The 26911-nt window shown below is 41.4% G+C and overlaps 1 protein-coding gene across 3 annotated transcripts in view; it reads right to left on the bottom strand.

Moving 5' to 3' along the window:
- Positions 1–1778: 1778 nt before the first annotated feature.
- The window catches only part of KLHL6 (kelch like family member 6), a 90272-nt gene continuing 65139 nt past the window's right edge, over positions 1779–26911 (bottom strand). For all 3 annotated transcript variants that reach the window (XM_079156342.1, XM_079156341.1, XM_079156343.1), the window contains 5 exons: positions 19557–20006; positions 12914–13151; positions 7905–8107; positions 6378–6591; positions 1779–5077 (listed from right to left, as the gene is read on the bottom strand). In XM_079156342.1, the coding sequence (XP_079012468.1) occupies positions 4776–5077; positions 6378–6591; positions 7905–8107; positions 12914–13151; positions 19557–20006 (1407 nt within the window). In that variant the 3' untranslated portion in view covers positions 1779–4775. The remainder of the gene's footprint in view (positions 5078–6377; positions 6592–7904; positions 8108–12913; positions 13152–19556; positions 20007–26911) is intronic.

The raw sequence follows: 26911 nt of genomic DNA, 5'->3' as shown, positions 1-26911 counted from the left end.
CATCTGAGCAGGCAAGAAGAAAAGGAAAATCCCCTGGGGAGTGGGGGCACTGCGGAGGGAAACAGAAGTGAAAAACAGTGACTGGTAGGTAAACAGGAAGGCCAATGCTAGAGCCAGAGTGCACAGACCTGGACGGGACCCTGGCACCGGGGATCTTGAACTATGGCAGTATACACAAGCATAAAATGAGGCAGGAGTCCACAGGAGCAGGGAGAGAGGACTGAGCATCTGATTATGCCAAGACCCATAGGGAAAGTGGATCAGCATAAAGTTAAGGTCAAAATCCCATTTTGATTCCCAACCAGAATGCTATCTGTTGGATTTCTGGCCCAGAATCACCTCCAGAACAACCTTCCCTATGAGATGGAGCTGTGCTTTCCAAGGTTTTCCATCAAGATCTCCTAAAGCTCTTGAAGGATAAGAAAAAACCAAGGGGGAATGGTCCAAAGCTATTTATGGAATGTCAAATTTCTTGGAAGCCTCAAGTTTTCTTTTCAATTGTATAGGACTTTTGCATTAGAATCCAAAACAAAACAAACCGATGTCAAGTTCTTCAGTGGATGAGAACCACAGCCTTCCATCTCATATACCAATCTGAGAGGAGCGGGTTGGTTAGGGCCTCAGGGACAACATAGCTTAGAAGTCAGGTTAGAAATCAAAACCTAAAAGAGGGCATCCTGTAAGAGGGGATGAGGCTGGGCAGGATGAAAGTCACATAATTCGCAAATGAGTTGGGGAAAGTTTGTTCAGAGAGTCAATGTGGCTTTAGAGAGGGATAAACTCTACTGTTTACTATTCTGCAAAGCAAGCCTGATGAATCCTGTCCTCTGCATTAATCTAAACCTCTTGATCAACTGAAATATTTTAAATCTCCACCAACTAAATTTAATTTCAATTCAGATACTATTTATTCATATCAACCAAAAGAAGTAAAAAAAAAAAAATCATCTAGTGACTACATACAACACATTCTTATCCATTCTGTACACATTTTATTGAATAAATTAAAACCTCTTTAAAATCTATAAACAACATCCTTGCTTTGATCACTTAAAAAAAAATACAATCTCATATAACCAAAATGCTTAAATGGTTTGATTCACTATTTATGCCTATAAATATAAAAATCTGACCTGTCAAAACTGGTTTTGCAGTACCTATATTTGAGACATATGGGAATTTACATGGAAGCGGACTCTTTGAATCATGAGATCTAACACTTAGATGAAAAAATGACTTTGCAACCCCAAATAGGACCTCATATTAAAAAATTCCATTAATGTCTACTCACTTTAAAAATTATGGAGTACTTTCATTTTTTCAAAATCAAGCAGGACAAGTAAATAATTAACAATACTACCTCAACTTTTATACATAGCAAAGCTATGCTTTCAGCTATAAAAGAATGATGAGAATGATAATTGTATTTCCCTAAGAGCATAGTTAGCTTTGAGTTCAAGGACATCAAGTTTGTATATGTGCATGTTTTCTGAAGCCACTGAGACCAGAATGGCTGAAAACTAAGAAGAGAACATTTATCTGTTGGTGTTTTGGTGAGTTTAACTCCCTGCCCGTCAGACCAGCCTTCACCTCATCAACAGATTCTACTCCCTCAAAGGCCCTGGGCCTCATTCTCTCCCTCAGGATGGGAGACCCAGCCAGGCAGCTCACAAGCCCCACAGCAAATTGGCCCAACTGCCTGGTCCTGCTCTAACTTGTGCCTCAGTTCTAGGAAGTAGGTTCCCTCTTTGTTTCCTTGCATGGAAGTCGTCTGACCTTCTTGGGACTGGAGTTAGGCCACAAATTCCAGGACCCCAATATCATTTTCTAGACCCTCGTCTTCAAAACCTGACCTCCTCCTCCCCAACCCTCTTCATGCCCCCACGGGCACCATCCACGCAGGGGCTTGCCTCAACATGCCAACTGTGGCAGAACATTCTACCGTGCCCTGCCTGAGTCTGGGGTGTTTCTGGGTCATCCCTGGCTTGCTCTCCCCATACTGGTGGTGCAGGCTTTAACAGTTAACTTGATGCAAACTTGGGTTTTTGTTTTATTATCATGGAATGGAAAACAGATTTTTAAGAGCTTCCAGTGCCTAGAAACTTAAACCCTGATGACTATATTTGCAAAATTTCCCCAAAACTACTTGTAGCTTTTCTTTTTCTAAAAGCTACAGCATTGCAGCTTCAAAAGCAGAACCCTAGATCTTCTTAATAGGTATATCTGTCCCTGCCTCGTATTATTATTAAGAACTCCTAGATCTTGAATATTTCCTGTGACATTACCACCATTCACTTGTTTATCTGGTGTTATAAAAATCATAGAGACGCCTTCCCTTGGGTGCATTCAGACATTCTAAAGTACCACTGAAACTCGAGAACTGCATTTAGAATCAGGTTTATAACTTAAGATCCTAAATCCTCACTTTCCCAGCACAGTCTTGACCCCCCTGCCCCAAGGAGCTCTGGGTTTGCTGATTGCTTCTATCAAAGGACAGTCAGCATTGGCTCCCTAAAAAGGAACACTCTCTTTCTGAACGTTGTATGCCAATGATGTTGTCACTGGATTTCCTCTTTGGAATCTCTTCCCTGAAATAGCCTTTAAATTAAGACTGATTTTTCCTGTAGGTCACAAATGGCTCTGACAATGATCTGCAAAGAGACAAACATGTAAGCAATCACCACTAGCTGACCTAAGTGCACAGCTTTCAGAAGGGACCCCTTGACAGGCAATCAATTCTTGGACTCAGCCCCATGAATGTGCATGTCATTTTTGGATAACTTGAAGAAAGAAAAATTAGAATATTGATTGGTGGCCTACTTACCCATTTATCGAATGTCTCTAGGGTATGAATTTGGCATTTGTTGATGTTCCAAAACTTGACCAATATGCATTGAACTAGATAAAATTGCTGAACTAGATGAAATTGTTGTAGTTGAGAGCTTTATGAAGGTCATTCATGCTTGTGGTAGGTGATAGTGTGTTCCCAGTGTCCCCAAGTATGTGTGCATTGTCCCACTGTCCCATCTTACTTTTCCTCACAGGGAATAGATCACCTGACCTAAGGCAGAGCATTTTACACACCAACATGTGTTTATATTCATCTTGAACAGGCTAGACATAAACACAGATCTCAATTGTAATTTTCCAAGTTTTAAAAATAAATTTACAACATTAGTTCCTTCAGACAAAACCTTTTTTTTTTTTTTTTTTTTTCGTTTGTGGAATGGGATTGAACCCAGGGGTGTTCTACCACTGAGATATAGCCCCACACTTTTCATTTTATTTTGAAACAGGGGCTCACAATGTTGCCTGGGCTGACCTGGAACTTGCAATCCTCCTGCCTCAGCCCTCCAAGTCCCTGGGATTATAGTCATGCACCACCACACCTGACTTCACCTTAACATTTTTTATGAAAATTAAGTTCACTATCAACTCTAATATCTCTGACTTCCCAAACTGTTGAGAAGTACAAACACAATATGCCCCTCTGACATCAACTAAAACTCTATAAAGAGAACTGAAATCATGCAATGAAAATAAAGTACCTGGGGTAATGCAGTTGCTATGTTTTTAACTACAGCATGTGAAACAAGATCTCTTAACCTGTTTCTCTATCTGAGGGATTAGAATGAATTTCCAGTGAGCTCATTTGAAAGCTCTTTTCTTAGAGTGAAGGGCAGGCTCTGTTCTTAGAGTCAAAACTGAGCCAAGCTTATTCAAAACTCAAGAAGATGGGTTTTAAAAGGCCCTGAAAGCTAAGGTTCCAGGAGGGTGGGGTCCCAGGAACATGGACCCCAGATCACTGTCTAAAAATAGAAAGTACACAGTCAAGAAGAATGGGACATTCCTGCAGTGGCCAACAGTGTTAAGATGTTTACATATTTAAAAAAACAGTAATTTGAGTTTCTGGAAACTTCTTTTCTACATTACAATACAACTATTGGACTTTAAGAGGCCAGGGCACCAGACTGTGGTGAAAGTAATTCTGTCTGACAATGGCAATTCTAGTCCAAATGGGCCATCCAGTGGTCATAAAAAGTAAGGCTTTGATAACAGGAGAACAGAACACAAAACTTTCATCTCTTTCAATGCAAACCCATCTTCCCAGAACTGCCTCCACTGTCAAGTGGAAGAGTCTATGAGACACTTTTGACACTGACTCCAAAAGCTCCAACACCAAGGATTCCATTTGGTTTAAATACAAAGCTAAAAGAAAGAAAAGAAAAAGAAACATCTTTATTTCCCTGCCTTGCTGAGTGAATCTTCTAACAGACTTGCCAGAACAAGACGGGTGAGTCAAGTGTGGGTTCTCATTTTCCTCCTCCTGAGTCAGGCACATGGTGAGGACGACATTGACTGAACTGGGAAGACTCGGGTTTAGACTCCTGGCTCAGCTACTTGCTAAATGAGTATCCTGGGGCAAGTCACCTGACCTCTCTGAAACTCAAGTTTCCTCGCCTCTCAGACAAGAGTGACAATATCACCGCTGGAGGTCATTTCCCATATTAAGTTAGTTAATATGGGAAAAGGCCTGGCACCGGAGCCAGCATAGCATAGATGTGACCCGAATGTTAAATATTACTCTTCTTCCCGCCTTTCCTCCTGAGGTAGGTCATGCAAACATTCCTGGCCGTTTTCAAGTGTCCCAAAGCTGTGACTTCCTCGGTGCCCCAGGGTAAGCCTCAGTGCGGAGCCTGCGGCCGGACATGGGTGAAGGGTGCAGGGGGGAGACCTCCGTGGACCCAGCGGCGCCCTCCAGAGTTCCCCGGCAGTCACACGGACACTGCTCCCGGCACGATCCTCCGGATGTGGGTGTACGACTTTCTGATGGTGACGCTGCCATGGTGGGACACCCCCCGGGGCAGGACGCACTCCTCCGTCAGTTTCTGGGCCTCGGGGTCCCAGCACAGCACCGTGGCGATGACCTCGTTCTTTTCGTCCCGCCCGCCGGTGATGTAGAGCCGGTTGTTGCAGGGCGCGATGCCGCAGCTGGCCCGCTCGTGGCTGAGCTGCGTCACCAGGCACCAGCTGTCCTCCAGCGGGCTGTAGGCGTATAGCGCTCTCATGGCCCCTCCTGGAGAGGAAGAACACTGGGGAAGCATCCCACCACTTTTCTGGGTTTCTTCCCCGTTAACCACTAAAATTCTACTTCCGGTTAGGTCAGGACTACCTTCTTGCCAAGAGAAACAGTGGATTGAAGACTCCTTCCCCAGAAAGCCAGGGTGGATCCCTAGGAGCAGCAGGTTGCCAAGGAGGAGATGACTCACCATGTCCTTTCAATTCTGCAGCATGGTTCTAAAGGACACCTGGCTTAACGCGGCTACCAAGACTGCTCCTGGGAAGATGCACCATCTGGTGCCTCAGGTAGTTTTAGGTATAATCCCAGCTCTGCACTTTTTATTGTTACCATGGGCACCAAGACCATGGTGGTTATAAGAGGTCAGAAGGACCATGCACCTAAAGCACCCAGCAGATCACTGATTGATAGAAGTCATCCATCCCTGGCAGTAGCTGGGGTGGCATCTCTTTGGAAACCAAGCATGATCTGAGACACCAACCATCTTGAGATTAGACTTTTGGAGCAGTCAAGAGACTAACCGTAAACACACAAGAAATCTAAAGCAAGGGAGAAAAATGTTTTCCCCTTAATCTGTTCCAATGTTTTGCCTCCAAATGCCTTCTCTTATTAGCTCTCATTCACTGAAGTTATTTATTTTCTGGCATCTCCTTAATCAGTAGTTCTCAACCCTGGCTGCACATTAAAATCATCTCGAGTTTAAAAAAAAAAAATACTATTCCCCAGCAAACTCCTTCCTTCCTGAATTCTAATTTCACTGGTCTGGGGTAAGGCCCAGCTACCCATACTTTTTTAAAAAGCTCCCTGGTGATTCTAATGAGTAGTCAGGACTGAGAGCCACCATCCTTAACAATTACATGCCAACTGTGGTCTGGCTGGCTAGACTTTCCTCTCAACTAAATGTAACTTCTCAGAGCCCCTAAAGCAAGCAGCCAGGGAGAAATTTCCACGAACACAAACTAGGAAATAATGACAGCTACCACTGGTTGGGCACTTATTATACTGTGCACATTTCAACTTCTGTACATCTACTAATGTTTGCAACACAACTTTGCTCCTGCAATGACTTCTGGCCTCCCTGGGCCACAGTGTCCATCTGCTTTATTTCCCCTAAATGGGTTTGATTCTGCCTCTAGGACTGCAAGGAAAATCCACCAAGACCTGAACCAACCCTGTTTTTCCTTCCTTTTTGGTTCCACCCACTTCACCCAGGAATTCTCAAGAGTGCTTTATCTGATCTCTGGCATGGCTAAACAAATGGGAACCTCAGATAAATAAAAAGCCATCACTCACTCACCAACGACATAGATGCGGTCCCGGAAACTCACTGCATTGATGCATTTAGCCTCCACTGGCATGGCTGCCTTTAAAGTCCATTTATTGGTGGAAGGGTCATAACACTGAGTCTTGTCCGTGGCCAGTTTTCCATTAGGCCCACCCCCAATCACATAGAGCTTCTTCTTGTGGCTGGTGGCTGCGAAGGAACTGACGTGGACAAGGAGGGGTGCAGCCTGCAGAGGCACAGGGTACAAGAAGAAAGTGTCAGCCATGCTTCCTCGATTGCTGGAAAGACTCACAGGACATATGCCCTGGGACACAAACGTGGGCATCCATCTCCTGAAGTGACAAGGTCTATGGGCCTGACTCTCCTTAAGATGCAGAGAGAATTAAAGCATGTGTTTCCCAGACTCCCCACAGGCTCCAGGCAGGTGAGGGCAGGCTGTGTATTGGGATGTTCCCACCTGTTTCTCTGAGTCCAGTTCTCAAGGAAGGAGGGGGTATAGGCAGGAATTAGTGTTATATAGATGAAGTCAGCCAATGTTGGAGGAAAATGATTCTTCAAATATATATTCATTCATGTATTCATTCATTCAGAAAATACCTGAGTGCCCACTATGTCTTCATTGTTGCATTGATTGTCTTTAGTGTTTATATCCAGGAAGAAAAGCTGGTTTAAGTCTTTAACCAGCCACTTTGGGCACATTGCAACTTTGAGGATTAAGACAGATAAGTACTTTTACCTTGTAAATCCCAGGACACTTAAAAGGATTTCAGGAGCCTCTTACCTATTTACGTAACCCCTTTGGGTCACGGAGCAACACTGTGATAGGACTTGATGATTGGGGAACATGTTGGGCACACCCCCCAACACACACAATGTTAAGGACTCCCTATACAGCACTTTTCAGGTTGACAGATCTTTGCTGGATGTTGTGGTGATCTGGGGACCTTTGCCTGAACCTACAGTGACTGTGTTTTATATTCCCCAAAGCTAAGATATACTCTGATAAGGATAAAGAAAATTTGAACTTGAGAATAATCTGGGACTATAGGAGGTGAAGTCACTTTACTTTTCCTGGGTATGTTATATACCTGAGGTCACATTGAGAGTCTTACATACAGGCATGTAAATGGTTAATTACTAATGGGAAAATAAATAAGGACTGACTCCTAAACATGATTCTGGGTTCACAAACAGTGCCTTGTGTGGAGAGGAATCATATGGAATGCATCTTGAGGAGACAGACTCTGGGCCAAAACTTATAACCATGGGATCTCCCATCTCAGGACAAGGTGAACCTCCCCTGTACATCAAGGGCTCTGGCTACCCACAGAGAGCATTCCCACCTGCAAGGATTTTATTACTATGCCTTGATCAGCAATGCTGAAGCCATGACTGCTAAGGAGAGGGAAACTCAGAGCCACCAAAAATGTTCTCCGTGGGAGCAAGGCAATCAAAATGCTGGCCACCATCGTAGGCATGTGCCTTTATAAAACTTTGAAGTAATAATACAGAGTTAGTCATAGAAATTATCTCCTATACCTCCGACCAGCAGTTGTGGAAGGGGTCGTAAGTCTCTACGTTGTTGATCCTCTGTAAACCATCAAAACCTCCGATGACATAGACCTTGCCACCCAATACCACCATCTTATGCCTCCAGCGGCCGATGTTTAAATACTCAATCTGAATCCATTTGTTGATTGAAGAATTGTATTTCCAGACATCATGCTGTGTTTCTTTGCCACCTGTAAGAGGTAACAAAACATTTAAGAAACCACCAGATGAGTCAGAAATGCAGCTTCTCCCATCAGTTCAAAGAATTCCAGAAGTGCTAAGTCAGGACCAGCCTCACTCCAAGGGGAGACAAGAGAAATCCTGAAGGTGAATATGGTCTGGGGCAGGGCTGTGGGGAGACAAAGCAAACACAGGGACAGGGAGCAAGGCGGTGGGGGGAGTGATGGCTAGATGGTGTGCGGTGCCACCTCAGTGTCACTGGAGTTCAGCCTGGGTGGGTGGGGGCAAAGGGAGCCTGGATTTGGTGTTTGTGCCCACAGGAGCAGGAAGTGAGACTGGGCAGGGATGGCAGGACATTAACCAGCTCATAAATTAGAAGGCAGCTTAACTTCTAAGTTTGCTGATTTAAACAAAAATTTTTCAGACTTACAAACCTGCACTAGTGGGACAAAGAATATTACTGACAATGTTCTGGGTCATGGGTTTAAGTGTGTCCCTAGGATGGAACCCCAAAGTGGGATTTCTAGGTCAGAGACATGGGCACATACCAAGCATCCTTCTGAAGTTATGCTGGTTGACGTTTCCCCGTGTCCCTGGCATAGGAAAGTCTCCCTGCTCCTCTCTCTATATCCCACTTTGGTTTTTCCTGATTCTAAGAGAGGCTGAGCTTCCTTTTCTTTAAATTTCTTATTCATTATACTCTGACCATTTTCCTTTGGATTGTGTGCCTTTTACAAGTCTCTATTCAAAACAGTATGCTATTGATCCCATTTAGGTAGTGTCAATAATTATAAAATACCTATAAATTTTCAGAGAAATGTATGCAAATCTTTATTTAAAATAGGAAAAAAGCTCTATGATTTTATTTCTGAATTTTAAAGAAGATCTGACTAACTGGAAAGCATAGTGGAGGCGGGGGAGAAGTGTTACCCCAGAGATGCCAACCCTCCCTCAGGAGATCTGCATGCTCAGTGCCCGAAGGGCTTTTTAAAGAGAGCAGTACAAGATAATTCTACATTTCACTTGGAAAAGTAACTTCAGGGGAATTTTTGTTTTGCTTTGTTTTTTGTCTTTCAGTGCTGGGGATGGAACGCAAGGCCTCACATATGTTAAGCAAGTGCTCTAACACCGAGCAGCACACTCATTCCAAATGTACAGTCACTCTGATTGGCTCTCCAAAGGCCAATTGAAAGTATGCTTTTTCAAAAAATTCTCCCCGCCCCAGCGCTGGGTATGGAAGCCAGGGCCTTGCACATGCTAGGCAAGTGCTCACCACTGGAAAAACTTCTAAGAAATTTTTGAAAAAGAAGAATAAAGTAGGCTTTCCTCATCAAATATTAAAATGTGCTTAAAAACTATCATAATAAAAACACTACTGTCTGGGAATGATGGTACATGCCTGTAATCCCAGTGGCTCCAGAAACTGAGGCAGGAGGATCATGAGTTCAAAGCCAGCCTCAGCAAAAGCAAGGCACTAAGCAACTCAGTGAGACCCTGTCTCTAAATAAAATACAAAAAATGGCTGGGGATGTGGGTAAATAGTTGATTACCCCTAAATTCAATCCCTGGTGCACCCCCCAAAAAAACCACTACAGTATGAGCACAAAAATAGGCACACTGATTAATTAAAAACAGTGACACAGAAACAAGACTAAAATATATATAAATTATTTAATAAATGTTACTAGAACAACTGCTTTCATTTGGAGAAAAATTAAGTTAGTTACCTATTTCACATTGCATTTAAAATAAAGGTCAAATATAACTGCTATAAAAGTAATTGCAGAATATATAAGAAACCATCTTAATGATCTTGGGGAGGGAAGGATACTTCTAAGCATAACATGAAACTCAAAATCATAGAGGGAAGAAAATGACTATATAAACATAATTCAAAGTCAAAAGACAAACACTATCTGTTTGCAACACAAAAGGCAAAGGATACATAATAAGAGTGCCAAAAATTAGTAAGAAAAAGACAACACTCAATAGAAGAGCCCAAGAGTATGAACAGATAATTTTTAAATAAATGCAATTAGTTAATAACTATGTAAAAACATGTCCAGGGGTGGGGTGGGGGTTGTGGCTTAGTGGTAGAGCGCTTGTCTAGCATGTGTGAGGCCCTGTGTGCGATCCCTGGCACCATGTAAAAGCACTAAATAAACAAAATAAAGGTATTGTGTCCATCTACAACTAAAAAAATTTTTTAAAAAGGTCCAAACTCACCAATGACCCAAGAGTATAAATTTAAACATTTTAGTCTATTAAAGTGGGAGAAGAATGGGGGAACTTTAGATTATGTAGAAGGAAAAGAGAGGGAAGCAGGAAGTGAGACTGGAAGTGAGACATTTTATGAAAAATGGTGGAATGAGACAGACATTATTACCGTATGTACGTGTATGATTGCACGAATGGTATGAATCTACATCGTGTACAACCATAGAAATGAAATGATGTACCCCTTTTGTGTACAATGAATCAAAATGCAGTCTGTAAAAAATCAAAAGATAAATAAAATATATATCTATAAAAAATGATAATAAAAAAATGACTAATAATAAAAATTGTTACCAAGGATGTTAAAAATGGGCACTGTCATTCAACACTGATTGAACAACAAATCAATACAAACTTTCTGGAGGACAATTTAGAAATACATACCAAAATTCTCTATTCCCAGATCTTATGACTGCTTCCAGGAACTTTCCAATAGAAGCACAAGTATATAAAGTTTAAGTGTTTAAGAATGCCTACTGGTGAGTTTTTTTCCAAGGGGATTTTTTAAAAAAGAAAGTTGTAAAAAAAACAATTTTTTTTCATTCAATAGACTGCCTTACAACTGGCAAAAAGAAGAGCAGTTGTGTCAGGCATGGTAGCACATGCCTGTAATTCCAGCGACTCGGGAGGCTGAAGCAGGAAGATCACAAGATAGAGACCAGTCTCAGCAACTTAATGAGATGCTGTCTCTGAATAAAAAATAAAAAGGCCTGCCAATGTACTTCAGAGGTAAAGCACCCCAGGGTTCAATCCCCACTACCAAAGAAAGGAAGAGCACTGGTGATAATGATAGGTAACTTGGAGCTCTCACCAGTAGCTGGCTTTATGCTGTGCATTACATGTAGTATGTCACCTAACATATATACATCCATTGCACCAACATGTACCGATACCCAGGTCATACTGCTAATGGAAGTATAAGTTTCTGTTGCTTTAACTGTGTAGGCAAGCATACTTGTGTGTACTGCTTGTATCATTTTTAAATGAACTATAAATTCAAGAGGGGAAGGACAAGTTGTAGAATAACATGTGCTGTATAAATGGCGAAGGTGGATTATGACAACCAACCCTGTTCCCCCACCCCACCCCCCACTCCCCACACTCGGCTAAGCAGCATTTCCTGGGACATCTGTATGCTGGGAGGGAAGGGCACACAGCTAGTCTTTGCCAGTGGAATGTGAGCAGAATCAAGTCGGTCCTTCCAGGCTGAGGCTTTTTGAGCCAATGTGCCTTCTCAACTCATTGGGTTTCTCCATCTTCCCCAAATGAAGACCACATGTGGGAAATGGCAGTGTCACAAGATGGACAGAGGCTGGGTCCCTGAGGGCCTGAGTGGAAGCAGATGGACCCCACCCCTCACTGTCACTTCTATTGTCTTAATTCACTGAGATTTAGATTGTACATCACTAACACTATTTACCCCAAAACAATATAACTATCTTTATAAAAATAAAGAATTATAATGGCATGGAGAAACTACCATATTTTACTTTCTATTGTTTGTATTATTTGAATTTTCTATATCAATTACAAATATTTCTACAATATAAAAGAAAACTAGAACCTAATCAATGGTATGAATATATCCAAAGAAGAACAGACCTGCCCTCAATTTTGGGGAAAACCAGTTCTAGGCAGTTGCTCTTCCCAAATAAGTTCACTTGCAGAAAAGCCTCTAAGGGTGTGTGGGGTTGGGGTGGGGTGCTCACCTCCTCCCTAAGGTCCCAAGAAGAGCTGAGTTTTGATGTGAGGGAGAGAGCCTGGGACTCAGGCTCAGCACCTGGGTTGGGATTCTGCCTGACACCTATCAGGGTGTGACCCTAGTTACATTCCAAACCTCTCCAAGCCTTGGTTTTATCCTACCTTAAGAATACCTACCTTATAGAATCAATGTAGTATTATTAAAATAGGTTCATCTACTATGTAGTAAAATTGTTGAGACTATGTCATTCAATAAACATTATTCAAGTGTTTACTCTGAAGTCAGGCACGGTGCTAAGGGCTGGGGACAGTGTTGACTCATGGAACTTCAGGTCTAAGGTGAAGATGGGCATAAAGTGTGAATAATTGGCAATTTAGCAACAAAAATGCTTTTCATATTACTTCACTATGCTACTGAAGTCTATCAAAGGATGACCTAATAAACTTGAGAGGGGGTCAGGTTTGGGAGAAGAGCAGAAGTTTTCATTCCTTACTGTATTCCCATACCTGGTGCAGGGCCCTAAGCTAGCCTGTAGCAGACTCTGAATAAATCCTAGTATCACTTTTCCTTCTTCCTTTTCCATGAAGGACTGGACCTGTCTGCCTGCTCCTGTAGATCCCAGTACAATGCTGCTCATATCTTAGAGTGTATTAAGTAATAGTGCATTCCCCAGGTAAGACTACCTGAGTTCCTGGTTCCAGGGCCTCACCCAGTCAGAGTTAGGTCATTGCCAACTCACAGTCATTCTCGTAGGATGGTTACCTGGCTATCGCTTGGGAAAATGTGGCATGCTACTGAGGAGTGTGGTTTGCTTTGACTTCACATGGTTCCTGCTTACCTGAAATGTAGACCTCATTTTTTAATGTCACGCATGCAAACTCCACCCACTTCTTATTCTCAATCTCCAGCTCATGCTCCGTCAGTGGGAGCTTGGCCACCTCCAGGCGGCTGCGCCTCAGGGGGTCCAGGCAGGTTACCTCTGCCACAAATCGTTCGTCCTTTGTGCAGCCACCAATGATCATGAACACCTCAGACTGGAACTCGTGCATCCTGGGTTTGGTGCGCTCCGAAATGATCTGGAAATCAATGGGGGGACATATGGGCAGGATAACATGATGGAGCACAGCTCCAGCTGTGGAATCATATGGAACAGGTCTCAATTCCCAAATCTGCTACTACATGACCATGTGAATTCCCCTTGGTGGGCCTCTGTGTCATCAACTGTGTAAAGGGAATTTTAGTGTTAAACTACCTCATGGATTTGTTGTGAGAATTAAGTGGCTTGATACATAGTGCATTTGGTCTGGAGCCTGGTATGTAATAGGTACTCAATAAATGTTACCTGTTGGGTTTTCTTTTATTCTGTTGTAAGAAGATAGGGTTTATTTGCCATCAAACGTGCTTCCTGCCCTGTCCCATTCTTCCTACCTGGTCTGAAACCTTAAACCCTGGAATTTCATTTTGAGCTATTTCCCATATTCTCTGATTTCAATTTCTTTATGATATCTCAGATTTTGCTCTCCACCAACCTTCTTCTGGAAGGAAAGTCCTTCACACTGACACAGAGCAGAGACTTAGGCGGAAAAAGAAGCAGAAAGAATCAGGGTGTGGCCATGGAGGCTGGGGAACTGATCTCGACATCGTTTATGGCCTTTCATAACCTTGAATAAGTGAAGAATAAGTGTAGAAATATTACAGGTATTTGAACCCAACTGTAAAATCAGAGGTTTGGAAGTCAAATACACTGGGGATCCATCACCTAGGGCCATGTGACCTTGGAGAAATGATACACTCTCTGTAAAATGCTTGTTACTGGTTCTGTGCCTTCAGGTCATTGTGGACATTCATGAGGTCATGAAGTGGAGTGGGGCACACAACCCTCATCAGATTGTCCTGTCTGTAGCATCAGTAGCAGATGTCAATGGATATCACTATGAAAGGAAGAGCTGCCTCTTCCTGGTTGCACCATCCTTGGTGCTCCGTGGGGCCGTTCTATGGGCATGCTGATGGGAGACAGAGAGACAGTGCCCACTTCCCCATGGCCAAACCAGCCACTTTCTTCTACAAAATTAGGCTTATCTGACACAGTCACAGAACATTGATTTTGCCCACTGGTGTTGATAAATTAGTTACAGTAGCAACGACTGAGCCCTTAAGGGGTGAATTCAACGGCCACAGTACAACCAACTTTGACTTTTCCATGAGTCTTTATTTCCTTATCTGTTTTTCTGTGCCAAAGAACCAGCTCCAGCAAATTCTTGAGGCTGGACAATGGCTGTAGAGTTTTCAGCAGAGCTATCCCTTGTAGGGCAGCACAAAGAGTGGGGTTGTATGTGGCAGGACAAATCCTAAGCAATGGGCTGAGCCTGACGGCATCAACAGTAGAAATTAGGTAGGTCAGGAGGGATAGACCAGGGAACTTGGAGTCACTTGAAGGCACCAAGGCAGCAGGACAGGATCTAAGCAATAAGTTGGCAACAAACACAAATGTTGACAACTCTCAACTTTCCCTGCAGCTACCAACCCTAGTTCCTGTATCTAAATTTCCCCTCCCTGAATCTGAGACACAACATCCAGCACCAACCTGGTCTTCTTCAGAGGGCACTTAGGTGCGGTTGGGTATTGCATAGCGGATAGCATCAACCTTCAGAATTGGTTCCTCTGTGACCCTTGTTTCAATTCTGAGAATCAGACCTCAACCTCCCCTGGGAAGCTTCCCATCTTATCCACCATGCTTGCTCTCCTGCCTCAACAACCTTCTGAGTAGTGGAGGCTAATGGGGACCTGGACTAGCAATGGTCTTACTTCCTGGTTCCCAGGGCTGACATGGTGTTCTCTGTTCCTGCATATCAAATATCTGTGCCTACTAAAATTCCTGGGTCCCTTCCTGCTGCCTGAAATTCCCCATGATATCCATCCCCCATTTCCCATGCTGCATCCCCAATCCACTTACCCTTCAAGTCATTATGAATTATCTGCAGTGTCACTCTATCCCCTTCTCAGGAAGTCATTCCAGACTTTTCACACATATTTCCAAATGCACCACAGCACTTTTCATACTGCCTTGTAATTTACTGTAGGATCCCTGATGGCAGGAATAACTCTTTTTTGCTAATGGATCTTCAACACCAAGAACTGGAGCTTATGGGTTTCTATAAGCATAGATTGAATAAGTAGATGGAGGAATGGTTGGATGGATGGATGGATGGACGGATGGCTGGATGGATGGATGGGCAAGTTAGGTAACCCAGCCCCTAATGTGGATTGTTTTTTCCATTCTAAATTATTATGGTAACCAGCCTCCACAATGGCCCCAGTGATCCCTGCTTCTCAATAGTCACCTTATATACTTCCATTCACACTATTCCAGAATTGATCTCTGTGATGAACAGAGTAGAGCTGCAATAGTGGTTCATCCTGCTTTAAAGGGTACCACAACTTCTGTCTTGTTTGCTCTCTCATTCTCAGGGGGAAGTCACTGGATGATATGAAGATTCCCACATGGCAAGAAACCAAGACCTCTGACCAACAGCCAGCAAGGAACTGATGCCCACCAATAACCCTGTGAGTTAGCTTACAGTGGATCCTACAACCCTACTTGAACTTTGAAACTACTATAACCCCAGCAACCTGACCACATCCTGGTAAGGGACTTAGACCAGAAATACCCAGCCTCACCCCACCCAGATACCTGACACTCGGAACTTGTGAATGTTCATTGTTTGACCTTTGTTTTTTCTCACAGTGCTGGGGATTGAACCCAGGATCTTGCACATCCTAGGCAAGTACTTTTACAGTGGGCTACATCAGCTCTCTTTGTTGTTTTAAACTGTTACGTTTTGAGGTAGTTTGTTATGCAATGATTGATAACTAATACAATTAACTAATCATCATTGTAAATTCTGCTACATTTGGCAAAATATTAAACCCCAAGGCTTTACAAAGGTCAATTTGAAGTTAGAGATGTGAAAGCTTGTTGCAGACATACATAAATATTTTCCAGTGAATTCCACCCAACAGTCAGGCCTAACCAGTTTAACTTCAGATTGTTAAAAACAGAACAGATAGGCTAGGAATATGGCTCAGTAGTAGAGTACTTGCCTAGCATGCACAAGACCCTGGGTTCAATTTTCAGCACTACAAACAAACAAACAAACCAAAATGGACAGTTGTACCTTACTAACTGCTCATTGTCCACAAAGCTAGAGTCAAGGACAAACAGAAATGACCTTATTGGCCAACAAAGCTGTCCTCAAGAGCCTACATCTTCCCATACCACACTGTCAGAAAAAACCTCTGTAATAGACCAACTTAGTCCTTGGAAACTTAGGAAGCAACTAAACAAAGAGGCAACATTTTCTGTCCTAAAAAATCTCTTCCAATGAAGGTTCCAGCTACCACTTTTAAACAAAACGTAACTCAATATTTGCTTTTAAGGTTCTAAAATTTCCTACCATTCCCACCAGCTTAGAAGATGCAGAAGATTAAAGAGAAGAGAAGATTCTAGGAAAGAAGAAATGAAGGTTAGAAATGAAGGTTAAGGGGAGGAGTGTATTCACAAGAGTAACAACCAAACTCACTCTACTGTCATCAGGAATAAATCCAAGATCATTCAAGCAGTGAGTAGAGTTTCAGGAGCCCAAAAGGCAATGAGATCCAATTTGGAGATCTTTGATTGATTCAGTTGCTCAGACTATAATATAGAAATGAGAAAGTGCCTTGTGCAGCATTTGAAGAAATAAGGCAGCAAAAACCTGGGACCCAGTGAAAAAAGAGATTTTAGTTCCAGAGAAGAAAATGCTTGATTGTGGGAGACAGAACAGCTATAAAGGAATTGAGTGAGAATAATACCAACGTCCATTTGTGGGACACTTATCAGGCACTAGACACTGTACTAAAAACATTTCATTTATTATTTTAATCAATTTTTAAAACAGTTCTGTCACTTGTTAGATATTATTGTATCTGTCACAAATTAGGATTGAACCTTAAGAGTAGTAAGGTAGCTTGCCTGAAATTATGCTGTCAATAAACTGTGCAGTTAAGATTAAAACCCATATCTGATCCCCTCCAGGACCTTGAAAATAAAAAAGATAGTAAAGATATTTAATTGTAGTAATTTCTGCAGAAAACAGGGTAGAGTCTTTCTTTATGAGAGGAACCCTTTATTGCCTGCATCTCAGGGACTTAGAAAATAGCAGGTAGAAGCAAAAGTAACTAGCATGCTCAAAGTATAGAATATTAGAAGTGCAGTTGACCAAGTCTCTATATTTTAAACTGACCTAAGAGAAGTTACAGAGACTAAACCTTTCCACAGTTGTATGATACCCAGTGTAACTATCTGCCAAGTCCATATATCCAGCATGGGAAAGGACCTATGTGGTGATCTGAGCTTCTCCCATCAGTCCACTTATCACCTTTGCTAATTGTCCCATTGTCTCTGTCAGACCAAAAGGTTAGTGAGGCAGAGACTGTCTGTGCAGTGTGCTATGGTTTCAATATAATTTTAATTTGTCTCTTAAAGTTTCTTGTGCTGGAAACTTAGTCCCCCGGGTGGTGGTACTGAGGTAGAAAAACCTTTAAGAAGTAGGCCTAATATGAGAAAATTATATCATAGGGGCACCACCTCCAGAAGGAATTAATGCTGATCTCTCATAGTGGATTGCTTCTTGCAAGAGCAGGTTGTTGTAAAGCAAGGCCACCTGTGTGCTTGGTCCCTTCTGTATGTGGTTGTTTTCTCTTTCTGTTTCTCATCATGTGGTGGCATAATCAGGAGGCCCTTGCCAAACTGCTGGTGCCATACATGCCATGTGTACCCTCCAGCCACCAGAATCATGAGCCAAATAAACCTCTTTACTTTATAAATTACCCAGCCTCCAGTTATTTTTTATAACAACACAAAGTGGACTAAGACATAGTAACTTGACATATAGTTGATGTTCAGGATTTATCTGTGAAAAATGGAAGCACAACATTTTAAAATATATGATATGCAATGAAAGTAGTTCTTAGGGGGGAATTTATAGCACCCATGACAATATTAGAAAAAAATTCTCAAATCAATGTTTTCAGCATTACCTTAATAAATGAGAGGAAGAAGAGTAAATTAAACCCAAAATAAGCAGAAGAAAGAAAGTAATCAAGATCAGAGTAGAAATACATGAAATAAAAAAATAGAAAAATAGAGAAAAGAAAATAAATCAGAAGTTAGCTATTTGAAAAAAATCAATAAAAATGATACACCTCTAAGCAGAAGGATCAGAGGAACAAAACAAACAAACAAAATAGGATACAAAGTTTCAATATTTGGAATGAGAGATGGGACATCACAACACATCCTATAGATAGTAAAAGGGTGATAAGGGAATACTATGAATAATTTTATGCTAAAAAACTCAGCAACTTACAAGAAGTAAAACAATATTTGAAAGACAAACTGCCAAAGTTCATTCTAAAAGAAGTGGATAACCTGAATAGAACTGTATCTATTAAAATGATACTATTTGTAGTTTAACAAATCTTAGAAAATGACAGGTTCTGGTAAATTCTATCAAATATTTAAGGAAAACTTTGCAGAGTAAATGAATGAAAAGTGGATCTAAAAATGACAGAGAGTTAGAAAAAGATACACAGGGAGAAAAGATAGCCAGAGGAGCCTCAGACAGACAATTCTTGAGCTACCTTTGGTTAAGGTTTTTCCCAATGGTGTTAACAAAGAACTCTTTTGGGCTAATCTCAGAACTCTTATGCAGTGACACCTGTATATGGGTCTTCATGTGTACAAATCATTGGCAAACTATCCCTACAGCATTACTTCCTGCCAGTTTTGTTCCCCTCTAATACACTTACTCTTATGTTTATAAAGTTTTGAATAAAAAAATTATTCAGGAATTGTTAAGGAGACCCAGGTAGATCCAGGCACTATGTGTATTCACCATTCTGGTACTTGTCTAAGCACTCAGAAAACATTTACCACTCCTATGTACCAGAGACTCTGTTCTGAGAGCTGGAGATGAAAAGTCCATAAGTAACATTTCCTACTAGTGAAGGAAATGAATCGGCATGAGACCAGCTTGGAAGCAGGGAGGTAAGTTCTGAGGAACTTCCAGAAATTTGAGAAGGAAAGGATGAAAGTCTGAACCAAGGTAACATGAGAGTCCATCCAAGAGATGTAAAGTTTCAACACAGTGAACAAATTAGGAAAGCGGCATGTCTCTGGACAGGGCACAGTCCTGTCTGTGTGCGTTGCCCCTCACCAACCTCCTGCTCTTACACAGTTGGGAAGAGCAGGATGAGCCAGGTGTGGTGCTGGGTGGTTTCCTGTCTCACCTATCCTCTCAGTAACTGTCTGAAAATGTAGTATCATCCCCATTTTACAGATCAGCATTCAGGGCTTCTAGAACTTCTCGACTCAAACTTTGAACAGTATGGCATCATCTACTTAAACTGGCTAAATATAGCATCTCTCATCTCCAACTTACCTCATTGCCAGAAAGGTGGTACATCCTGGCTTCCTGGAGCAGCGGGAAGACCTCTGGGCACTGCCTGATGAGAGGATCTGCTTCAACCGTCTCTACGAAGTACCAAGGGTCCAGAAGTGGCAAGCGTACATTCTCAAGGACACAGGGGAGCAAGCAGAGTCGTTCTGACTGTTTGTGGCGGACCCAGCTCATCACCGTCTCAAACACCTGAGCTTCCTCAGTCACATAAAGATCATCACTCTTTAAGATGTGATACAGAGTGTCCACAGGAAGTTCAAGAAACTCCTCAGAGTTCAGAATTTGCACAAAGTTTTGAATGATGTAACTTTGAACTTGCTTCTTTAGACTGTCCAAAGAGTGTGTGTCTGCCAACCTCAGGATTCCAACACAATTTTCTGGGTTCAAGGCTTCTGTGAGGAAGCTGGCACAGGCATCCACCATCCGTAGGAACTAACAGAATAGAAGGGAGCAAATTAGGCCAAAAAGTGGACTACCACAAGGATGTTTATCAGTGAGCTGTGCAGAGTAGCAAAAACACAAAAACGGAAACAACCATAATGTCCAACAACAGATTACATAAATTAATGGTACATTCCTATAGTCAACAACTTCATAATCATTAAAAAAATTATAACAGGATATTAAATGATGTGGAAAATGTTCATGGTGTATTGAGTTTTCTAAAAAAAATCTATCGTTGAATCTGATTGAGCCTAGATTGATTGATCGATTGATTGATTGATTGATTGATCTTTACAGTGCTGAAGATCAAGCCCAGGACATCACACATGCTAGGCAAGTGCTCTACTACTGAGTTACAGCCCAAGTCCAAGTCTCTAGGTTTCATCAACCATTTACTGGAAATACAATGCAAAGAGGAACATGCTAAGTGACACTATAAAGACACAATCAGCAAAATCCAGACTGGGAAATTCCACAGAACAACTGATTCAGTTTCTTCAACAAATATATTTACAGGAGGAAAAAGAGAAGGAGAGGGAAAACCTAAAGATAAGAGATTTAAGGGACATTATCAACCTACTGTAAACCCTAGATCCCTGATTTAAATAACAACAAAATACTGTTGGAGAAATGTTAATAATGACTGATATTTGGTGATATGAAGAGATTATTAATTTCACTATTATTAATTTTAGTATTGTGGTTATTTTAAGAAAAAATCCTTATCTTTTAAATCCTTATCTTCTAAGGTTATACTGAAATGGCTGCAGATGAGAAAAGTATCTCACCAAATAATATGTATTACAAACCTATTTTTATAAAGAAAAAGTATATACAACTGAAAAAAACTAAATAAAATAGACAAAACTATGAACAGTTGTTATTTCTTTGTGCATCAATACAGGTATCTTAGGGCAGATTATACTGCAGTAGCAAACAACCTTTATACCTCAAGGGCTTACAAGATGAACAATACTGGTACTCTATATCCTTCATAGAGCTTTTTTTTTTTTTTTTTTGCAGTACTGGGGATCGAACTCAGGGCCTTGTGCTTATGAGGCAAGCACTCTACCTGCTAAGCTATCTCCCCAGTCCATTCATAGAGTTCTTTATTCCAGGACCTGGATGATGGAAAAACACCTGAAATATGCTGGCCTTATGCCAGAAGGGAAAAACAGATAGCATAACCACACACGGGCTCTTGGAGCTGCAGAGATGGCTTCTATGCTATTTCCATTCACACTTAACTGGCCAGAGTAAGTCATACAGCAAAATTCACCACCAAAGGAACAATAGTCCTCCCATGTAAACAGGTCCCACAGAGAAGGATAGGATGTACACTAAGAACCATAATCCAAGGTTCCACACTCTCTAATTAGACCGTGAGAATTTTTTCTATCTACCTATCTATCCTCTAAAGTGAATGAGTATCACTTTCATAGTTAAAAATTAATTTGTAAAATTATTGATTGGCTTCCATGTCCCACATTTAAATTATCATCATCCTCATGAGACTCTGAGTCCTTTGAGTTTGTACAACTCTTTACAGATTTTGAAGCAATGTCACATCCATTATATTACTTAATGCCCATTTTATAGATAAAGTGTCTCAAATGCATTATCAGTCCATTCTTATTTGTTGTTCTATAGGACTGAGTATTTATCAGGTCCAGTCTCCTATCTCCCCTCCTTGTCCACAGGGCCCTTGAAGGGTGGAGTTCTCAGTGTGCTTGGGCAGGTTATTAATGGAAGGAGGGGAAGGTGGAAGGCTGAGAGAAAGGGCGTGGTGGAGAAGGCAGGTCCTGGTGAGAGGATGGGTGGGACAGACCTGGCCAGGCAGGGATGCAATGTGCAGAGGAGAGGCTCTAGTGACAGGAGATGGGGTGGAGAGGACATAAGACTGTGGGACCTGAGGGAGAGGGTGGGTGCAGGACTGGTCTGAGTGGATCGAGTTGACTCAAGTTCAGAGCATCTTGCAGGCACGCATCCCTGACTTTCTGGATTGATCTCAACTGCAAAATATAATCTTTCCATGTCAGACCACACCTTCCCACTGTTCATTTAGAAAACATTGCCCTGGGGTTCAAAGCAAAGTTGGAGAAAGCCCAACTTCTGCCTCAGCCCTCTTGTCTGTGGCCCCAACAGCTCTGCTCCTCGCTTGAGCAACTGTGAAAACGGTTGAGACCCAGAAGTCTAACACCTGTTCAGTTGTTTGCAGATTTTCAATTCAAACAACCAAAATATACAACCGAGACCAAGTGTTACCAAGCTCTCAGAACCTGCCATTACAGTCCTATTTGGCCCTGCCCATGAGGACATCTGAGAGCTGAAAGGAAACTCACTTAAAACTGTAGCCTCCAGAGAGAGACACTGTGTCCACCACGCTAGCTTCACTTGAGAGGAAGATGATATGAAACTAATTAGATATTTCTAGAAATTTAGACTCTCCCTGGGAGGCCATTTAAGAAGTGGTAACACTGGTTGTCTCTAGGAAAGGAACCTGATGCTGAGTTTAGGGTTGAAGGGAGAATTACTTTTCATTGCTTACCCTATTGCAGCCTCTCTCATTGTATATGGGAATTACCTTTTTCAAATAGATAAAGTTTCTCAGGAGCAAAGAACATAACAGGGAATACATAAAATGCTAATAATGATCATAGATAAAAACGTTTTATTTGGTTTGTTAATATTTTTGCTGTATAGACAAGGTTTTCCACACTAAACAAGAACATTTTAAAATCAAGGAAAACATAAAAATATTTTCTTATGATTTTAAAGTACACAATAAGAAAACATAAAATTAAATGTAAAAACAAAACAAAGGCACCTATTATATGTCAAACTCTTTATACTAAGAGTTATTTAATCATCACAAGAACATAATGAAGTACATATTTAGCATCATTCCTCTTTTACAGAGGAATTATTAGCTTTATTTCTTAAAGCTAATAAGAAATAGAGCAAAAGTTTGAATTAGTCTCATCTGATTCCAGAACTGCATGTTTTTCCATTATTTCAACGTCAAATAGTGTGTGGGAGATCAGGGGAGTACAGGGGACTGGCAGATGCCAAACATCATTTGTACACTTCTCCGCAGAGTTGACTGTCTAATCCACCCAGACACAGAAAGGATAGGCTGACAAGATGCCAGTTTCCATCCCTGTGTGACACCTATTGACAAACAAAAAGGAAACCTGAGACAAAATCAAATCAAGTACTAAAGCTCATGTTTTTTGGAAACATTGATCCAAGCTTGTCTCTTATTGCTCTGAAACTGTTAATTCAGTCATTCATCCACCTATTCATATACCAATATGTATTGAGTATCCATTAAGTTGGATATTCTTGAAATGTGCTAGGTACAGAGGTAAGCAGAAGATAGTGCCTGGGACAGGAGAGCTGGCAGACCAGTGGGGCAGAAGATGCTAATCAAATAATCACACAAAAATTATAAAATTACAGCTGTGACTAGTGCTATGTACCGAAGTCCAGTGAGTCCACTGCCTGAAATCAAAGATAGTCCTCCTCCCACCCCTCAAAGCCATCCACAATCTGGCTCTTACCATCACCAGGACCCTCCCTCACAGAGCCCCAGCCACAACCAGACCCATTGCCTCACCTTCCCCAAAATTCCTGAGGGTCCTGTTGTACCTTCCGATGCTCATGCCATCTGCTTGGCCTGCACAGTCCTACTCTTTCGTGACTCTCTGTTAAAATCCCATACTCCTCACCCAGGCAATTTGGCTCAAGCACCTGACTTTTAAGGAAGTACTCAGAATAGCTCACCTGATTTTCAACAACACAGGCTCCTTTTAAGTTTACCTAAGAAGGAGGAAAAAGTGATGATACCTGATGATGCTACCATGGTCATTACTAGATCTACATAGGGATGTTTTCTGCATTCACAGTTATTAGAGCAAAGACCAATGGGTGGGCTTTGGAAAGTTTGTGAACCCCTGCAAGTGTACACAAACCCTTGTTTGCACATACAGCATTTTTCTGAGAACTGAGTTTTCAGAGAACCCTGAGTTTCTCCCTGGTATCCATTCACCCAACACAAGAGGAAGAGCCACATCTAAAGAACCAGAGAGAAATACAGCCAGATCCAGTCAGGCTGGACTTGGAACCTTCCCCACCTCTGGACATTTTAAATTGTGGATCAAAACTGTATAAAAAGAAAGGAGGGAAATGGAAACTAAGGGAAAAGAAATTGACAAATTCTACCTCTCTACGGAGTTTTTTTTTTTTTTTTCCTCAAAATCCACTTCCTCTTTGATAGCTTCCAATTCCCCAACCCGAAGTGGATTCTTCTCTCCTCTGCGCTGCACTGAGCAACACCTTCCCCTTTTGTGGAACACCTGTGACATTTCTGCCTTGCACTCTGGCCAATTGAGACTAGCATCTCAAAGGCAGGTTCTAGGTCATATTTATTTTTTTATTTCCAGCAGCAACTAGTAAAAAGTTAACAAAAGAAGAGAAAAAAAAAGGAAGGAGAGATAGAATGGACCATTTATCAGACACCTAGCATGTACTAAGACCTGTGCTAGACACTTTTCCTTCTGTTATCTCATTCAACAAGTAAACAAAGAGAATATTAATATTACCATTGTGTAGAAGAGAGAATCAAGAATTCAGAGTCAAGAATGTTGACTAAAGTCATCCAGCTTGCAGCAGCAGAGACCATCCTTGCAATCTCTGCTTATGGGAGAGTATTTGTGAGGCCTTGTGTTCAATCCCCAGAACTACGCCTAAGTGTGCACACACAGACATACGCACACCCATGCACGTGCATACCAATTTCTTCTTGCTGACTCTCCTCACTCAGCATGACGCCGACAGTGTAACTTGCACTGTCAAGCTAACAAAATGTCAGAAGAATATGAAGAAGCCTTATGAGCACAGGGTGGGTGGAGGTCTCCAGGTTATCTATGTCTCCTCAAAATATGTTTTAACAACACTGTTGAGTGTCAGCCTCCCATGATCCTGACCAACAACTGAAGACTTGCTGATGTGATGTGCAGGGTAATCATGAAAACAAGAAATTTCTTTTTTTTTTTTTAATACTCTTTAATATTGATGTTGATAGACCTTTATTTTATTCATCCATTCTTATGTGGTGCTGAGAATCGAACCCAGTGCCCCACACGTGCTAGGCAAGTGCTCCACCACTGAGCCACAACCCCAGCCTCAAGAAATTTCTTTTTAAATATATATATATATATATATATATAATTTTTTTTTTTTTTTTTTGCTTTGCCACAGATTATTCAAGACCTTAGAGTAAATGTTCTGTATCAGACTGTCCCCATAACCCATGAACTTGCTCTTTAGAGCTCAGATGACAGACAATGACAACAGATTGCCAACTTCCTGTTTGGGGGGATATGTGAACCAATGGCTGCATACAGCCAGCACCTGACTCTCTGACAGGGAAACCAAAAATACAATCAAAGAAACCACTTGAGACATGACTGCAGTTCCCACGAGAAATATCTGCTCCAAAGAGGTCATTTGTATTTCTTCTTTTTAAAAACATCTTGCTATTCAGATTTTATATCCACTTTTTTTTAAGTTTTTAAAATTTTATTTAAATTTTTATTTTTGGAGACTACATTTTGATTCATTGTACACAAATGGGGTACTACTTTTCATCTCTATGGTTGTACACAATGTAGATTCACACCATGCATGTAATCATACATATACATAGGGTAATACTGTCTGTTTCATTGTACTATCTTTCCTTCCCCCACCCACTCCTGCCCCATTTTCCTCTACACCATCCAAAGTTCTTTCAATCTTCTCTCCTACCCCCCTAACACTCCCCCTCATTATCCACTTATCATAGAAAACATTCAACCTTTGTTTTTTTGGGCTTGTCCTATTTCACTTAGTATGATATTCTCCAACTCCATCTATTTATCAGCAAATGTCATAATTTTATTCTTCTTTATGGCTGAGTAATAGTCCATTGTGTGTGTATACACACACACACACACACACACACACACACACACCACAGTTTCTTTATCCATTCATCAATTTAAGGGCATCTAGGTTGGTTCCACAATCTAGCTATTGTGAATTGAGCAGCCATGAACATAGATGTGGCTGCATCACTGTAGTATGCTGATTTTAAGTCCTTTGGGTATAAACTGAGAAATGGGATAGCTGGGTCAAACGGTGGGTTCATTCCAAGTGTTTTGAGGAATCTCCATACTGCTTTCCAGAGTGGCTGCACCAATTTGCAACCTCACCAACAATGGATGAGTGTGCCTGTTTCCCCATATCCACACCTACACTTATTATTGCTTGTGTTCTTGATATTAGCCATTCTAACTGGAGTTATATGAAATCTTAGGGTGGTTTTAATTTGTATTTATCTAATTACTAGAGATGATGAGCACTTTTTCACATATTTGTTGATCAACTGTATATCTTCTGTGAAGTGTCTGCCCAGTTCCTTAGCCCATTTACTTATTGCATCCTTTGTATTTTTGGTGTAAAGTGTTTTAAGTTCTTTATAAATTTTGGAGATTAGTGCTCTGTCTGAAGTGTGTGTGGAAAACATTTTCTCCCACTCTGTAGGCTCTCTTTTCACATTATTGATTGTTTCCTTTGCTGAGGAAAAACTTTTTAGTTTGCATCTATCCCATTTATTGATTCTTGCTTTTATTTCTTGTGCTATGGGGATCTTGTTGAGGAAGTCTGCTCCTAAGTCAACATGATGGAGATTTGGGCCTACTTTTTCTTCTATTTGGCGAAGCGTCTCAGGTCTGTTTCCTAGATCCTTGATCTATTTTGAGTTGAGTTTTGTACAGGGTGAGAGATAGGGGTTTAGTTTCATTTTACTGCTTATGGATTTCCAGTTTTGCCAGCACCATCTGTTGAAG

Source organism: Sciurus vulgaris (genome assembly GCF_902686455.1).
Source record: "Sciurus vulgaris genome assembly, chromosome: 10".
Classification (NCBI taxonomy): domain Eukaryota; kingdom Metazoa; phylum Chordata; class Mammalia; order Rodentia; family Sciuridae; genus Sciurus; species Sciurus vulgaris.
This window is presented reverse-complemented; position numbering and strand designations above follow the sequence as displayed.